Below are 4,981 nucleotides of genomic sequence, written 5' to 3'. Positions count from 1 at the left end.
AGCAGGAAGAATTCTGGTTCAGGTCGTGGTAATTCTGATACCAGGGATATTTGAGCTGGCACAGCCTGCAGATCTGTGATGCTGGGAACTTCTGAGTTTTTTAGTTACACTTCTGAGACTTCTATTTCTTCCTTTCATGTCAAAGCTGGGGCTGTGGTCAGATGTTCCTTGAAACATTTTGCCATGTAAGGTAAATATCACCCTCATAACTAAGTTATTTCTACTACTGTTGTTACCACAAAATTTCAGAAGTTTTTGAGGCTTCAAGAGGTACTGCTTTAAAGAAAAAATGCAGCTTTTTCATCTTTTGAAAATCTGAGATTTTAGTTTAAATATTCCATTGCTACAAAGGCTAACATGGTTAATTTTTAGTCTTGAGCTGTTGAAGGATGACCGTAAGATTTGAAGATGTTGATAAAACTGTGAATCATACTGCGTAAGTTTTGGAATGACCAGATTATTTCAAGAAAATTCTCCTGTTTGGACTTAAAGTATAGTACTTCGTAAGTCACACTGCATTAAATGGAAGAGTGCCATAGGTTTTGTATGTATTTAAATCGTCATTTGAAATTTCACAACAAATAGTTTCTCTATCCACTATTTTCCTGGTGAAATTCAGACTTGCTGTTTAGCACTGAGAAGGTTCAGGCAAGTTTCAGTTGTTTGCATGAATTTACATCAGTATTTGCTCCTCTATTTATAATTTCTAAACTTCTATCTGCTTCTAAGAACTATTTTCTCACCCGTTCTTTATATCATATCACAGTCTTGCTGAACTATTGAAAAACTATTGCTAAAAAACTATTGCTAAACTATTGGAAGCTGTAGAGCATTGTAAAAAATTTGAAAAGAATTAAGGAAACTAAGTGAAATAAGAACAATGGTAAATATTTACATCAATGTTTTGTCATAATAGAAGAACAGGAGTGCCCTCTAGTTCCCTTAGAAAAAACAAAAATATATAAAATCAATTTGAAAATACAATTTTACCTTAATGTCATCTTGGAAGGTAATTTTATTCAAGTAATTATTTTCATGAAAGATGTAAAGAAATAAAGAACTAGAAATAAAATGAGCATAAACAATAGCATTAGTTTTGGAAAAAATCTAGAGGAAATTGCCAAGGTGTGTGATAGTGGACACACTATCAGACATTAGGATATTGTAGAACTTCTCATTTATAGTATAGCACCATGCAAAAAGTTACATCTCAATATTTGTACTTCCCCTGCATCCCCTGTCCTCCCCGAAAAGGCTGCTGGCACTGAGTACTAACAGATTATGCATGGCTTTTCTGTTCCTGTATTGTTCTTTATGCTAAGAATCTGTTTTGTTCTTTCTGGTGTTGCAGCAGCATGTTTTTAATTGCTGTCTGGGTGAATTATTGTTGATTTTTCAACTCCTGTATCTGATATGATGGTGAGATTATTATGTGTCTTCTTAAACAAAATACCTAAAATATATTTAAAACTATACACCAGCCTTATTTTACAACAGTTACTCTGAAATGTTTAAGAAAAATTGGCAAAAGGGTGCTCTTCACAAATCAGGAAGTTGTAGAGTCATCTCTAAATAAGAAATCAAGGGGAGAGTGGAAAGTAGAATTCTGATATTGTCATTTCATCCCATTGAAACTTTTTATGCTATTTCCTTTAAAATTGAAATTGATTTGTTTCTTGCTCGTTACATATTTATTCTAACTCATTTACCAATTCACTTAGGATAAACCAACTTTTTACACAGGACAAGTGACAGAAAAGAGAAACTGTATGGCATGCCACAAGTTTTGTGACTTTGTGACTTGCACCCTGTGCTTATCTGTGTCAGTTGTAACTTTCATAAATGATATTAAGGAACTGAGGTGATGTCATTGTATTTTGTTGCAGAGGAATTCCTGGGAAGAAATGTGGAACAGTCATAGTAACAGCAGAGGAACTAGGCTGTTGCCGAGTAAGTGTGTGTTTGTTGCCTTTTGAGAAGTAAAATGAAAATGATTTTGTGATTTACACAGCACCAGATTGCCAAAGGTAAAATGTATAAATTTGTATTTTGTGATATATGTAAGAGGTTAGGAAAATTTTTTCCTATCAGTTACTCTTACTGTTAGACAGAATAAGCAGAAAGAAGCAGAAGACAATACAAAGCATAAAGTTTTTGATTCTTAGATGAGTCTTAAATCTAGTCTTTGTTTCCCCAAGTAATTAATCACATTTTAATCTCTTAGTGTCCAATTTTTAACAAAGACTTATTCGTTTCATCCACAGAATTATATTTCCTTTATGGAATATTGACATTACATGATCTTCAAAGTAAAATTCGGGGTTTTTAACCTTGTAACGAAAAGGTTTTATGCTAACAGTGAGACATTTTAAAAAATGTGAAATTAATGTTATTGGAAAAAACTGGTGAGGCATTTCAACGTATCACCATAAAAGAAGAGTTTAAACAGTTTTCCTTAAAGTGAAGACTTCTGTGGCCTATTAATGGCAGATGCCTACTTGTTCAGGAGAAAACAAAAGAGCATTAGGGAGAGGGGTCTGGTGGGGCATTTGGCTACAAAACCACCTTGAGGCTTGAAGAGATTTGTTTATGGGGCTTACTTTTTGTATTTTGGTGGTGTTGAAGTGGTAATGCTTTGCCTTTTGTATAACTTCTAACTTTTACACCACATCATAAGTGGTTAATTCTTTTCTATTTATGCAATAGTCCTATTTCTCTTTTTACTAATATATCTGATAGCTAATCTCTTTAGGCCTTATTTTCTTAAATTCATTACATAGTAGAAGTAAAAAAAAAAAATCCTTAATTTTGTGCCTGATTTCCAGCTTAATCAAGTTTGTATTATTTCTCTGCAGAAGTGGTTTAATAATGTTTGAATAGCATATGGACTCAAATTTATTTACCTCTTCCAGGCAACCTGCTGGTTCTGTGCAGTTACGTTAATGGGGTGCACCAACTCAGTCTCATTTAACAGCCATTTAGCAGTAGGAAATTCCCATGTTGCTAGTATGAATGAATAAGTACAGTCCTGGAAAATACCCGTCTTTCCCCTCTGTTTTACATTGATTTAAACTTTTCCACATAGTACATGATCAAAACGTTCACACTTTTATCAGATGACAAAATGGGAGCATCATTTAATTGCTTTCCTGCAGAAATGGCATCTCTACTTTTCTTAAGTACCTCCCACTCTTAAGACATGTTTACCATTGCCCCAAGCATTTGCTGATAACTTGAAAAGGGACTAAAGACAATTTTTTCCTGATATTTTGGGTTTATTCTCCAAGACCAGCATTTGTGTCCCAGTTGTAATAAACTATTTAAATATGTTATTAAATCTGTAACAAATACTAGGTGTCTACCAAGACTTTAATGTTCTTCTAAATTCACCCCACCCAGATTTTACATATACAAGGACTAATTCAAAGTCTCTGAAGGGAGCTTGCAGAGAATGTGGGACTCAATCTCTCTCCTGCACTGTCTTTTGCATTCTCTGTCATGCTCCTTCAGGTGAACTCTCTCTCACACGTCTTGCACTGCCTTATCAGCTGGCACATTGTTTCTCTGTGATGTTTCCCTGCCTAAGTTCATTCAGTATTTTGATAAATACTCATGTGATTTTTCTGAGATTTTTTTTCCAAACTTTTACGACTCATATTCAGAATGGCAAAGATTTTTAGAATCCCTGAATTGCTGAGGTTGGAAGTGATCTTGAGAGATTGTCTAGTCCAACCCTTCTGCTCTTCTTAGAGCAGGTTTCTCAGGCTCTTAGAGCAGGTTACGCAGGGCCCTGTGCAGTCAGGTTTTGAATATGTCCAGGTGGACCCCACAGTTTCTCTTTCTCTTTCTATTTCAACACACACACAGTAAGAAGGTTTTTTTTTTCCCTTGTATTTAAATAGAATTTCCTTTATTTCAATTGGTATCTATTGCCACTTGTTCTTCCACTGGATACCATTAAGCAGAGTCCGTTTACTGCCTCTTGTCAGGTAGTTATACAAATTGACAAGCTCCCCCTGAGCCTTCTCTTCCAGCTCTTTCATCCTCCTCTCATATGAGAGATGGTCCAATCCCTTAATCATTTCAGTGACCCCTTTGCCGGAATCGCTCCAGCATGTCCATGTCTTTCTTATACTGGGGAGCCGAGAACTGAACATGGTACTCCAGGAGTGGCCTCATCAGTGCTGAGTCACTTCATTCAACTTGCTGTCAGCACTCCTCCTAATTCAGCCCAGGAGGCTATTCACCTTCTTTGCTGCCAAGGGCATATTGGTGTCCACCTTGGTGTCCACCAAGAACCTCCAGTCCTTTTCTGCAAAGCTGCTTTCCAGCTGTTTGGCCTGAAACTTGTACCAGTTCATGGAATTATTCCCCCACAAGTGCAGTACTTGACATTTCTCTCTGTTGAACTCCACGAAGTTCATGTTGATTTGTTTTTCCAGCTTGTTCAGGTGCCTCTGAATAGAATCACAACTATCTGGTGTATAAGCTGCCACTTGTCGTTTTGTATAATTTGCAAACTTGCTGAGGGTCTACTCTGTCCCATCATCCAGGTTGTTAATGGAGATGTTCAATATTACTGGCCCTATTTTTGACACCTGGTGTATTCCACTAATGACTAGCCTGCTGCTGGACTTTGTGCCACTGATCAGGACCCTTTGAAGCTCAGTAGCACAGCCAGTTTTCAGTCTACCTCATTGGCCAGTTATCTAGTCTGTAACTCATCAGTTTGTGAACAAGGATATTATGGGAGACATAATATGCCGTGCTTAGGTTAAGAGTTAACAACATCCACTAGTCTCCCCTCATCCACTGAGTCACTCGTTTCATGAGGGAACACTTCAGGTTGATGAGGCATGAATTTCCCTTTTGTAAATCCACGCTGATGGCTCGCAGCCGCCTTCTTGTCTTTCATGCTTTCGGAAATGTTTTCCAGGATTATTTGCTCTATCATCTTCTCAGGGATTGAGGGAAGAGTGGG

General features: G+C 36.9%; 1 protein-coding gene across 1 annotated transcript in view; it reads left to right on the top strand.

Annotated features, from left to right (window-relative positions):
- The window catches only part of CPNE8 (copine VIII), an 87,987-nt gene that overhangs the window by 34,817 nt on the left and 48,189 nt on the right, over positions 1–4,981 (top strand). The window contains exon 7 of the mRNA XM_010136786.1: positions 1,887–1,950. Within this exon, the coding sequence (XP_010135088.1) occupies positions 1,887–1,950 (64 nt within the window). The remainder of the gene's footprint in view (positions 1–1,886; positions 1,951–4,981) is intronic.

This window comes from Buceros rhinoceros, unplaced genomic scaffold, assembly GCF_000710305.1.
Source record: "Buceros rhinoceros silvestris isolate BGI_N320 unplaced genomic scaffold, ASM71030v1 scaffold6495, whole genome shotgun sequence".
NCBI classification, from domain to species: domain Eukaryota; kingdom Metazoa; phylum Chordata; class Aves; order Bucerotiformes; family Bucerotidae; genus Buceros; species Buceros rhinoceros.
The sequence above is the reverse complement of the archived record's forward strand: the minus strand, read 5'-3'. Positions and strand labels throughout refer to the sequence as shown.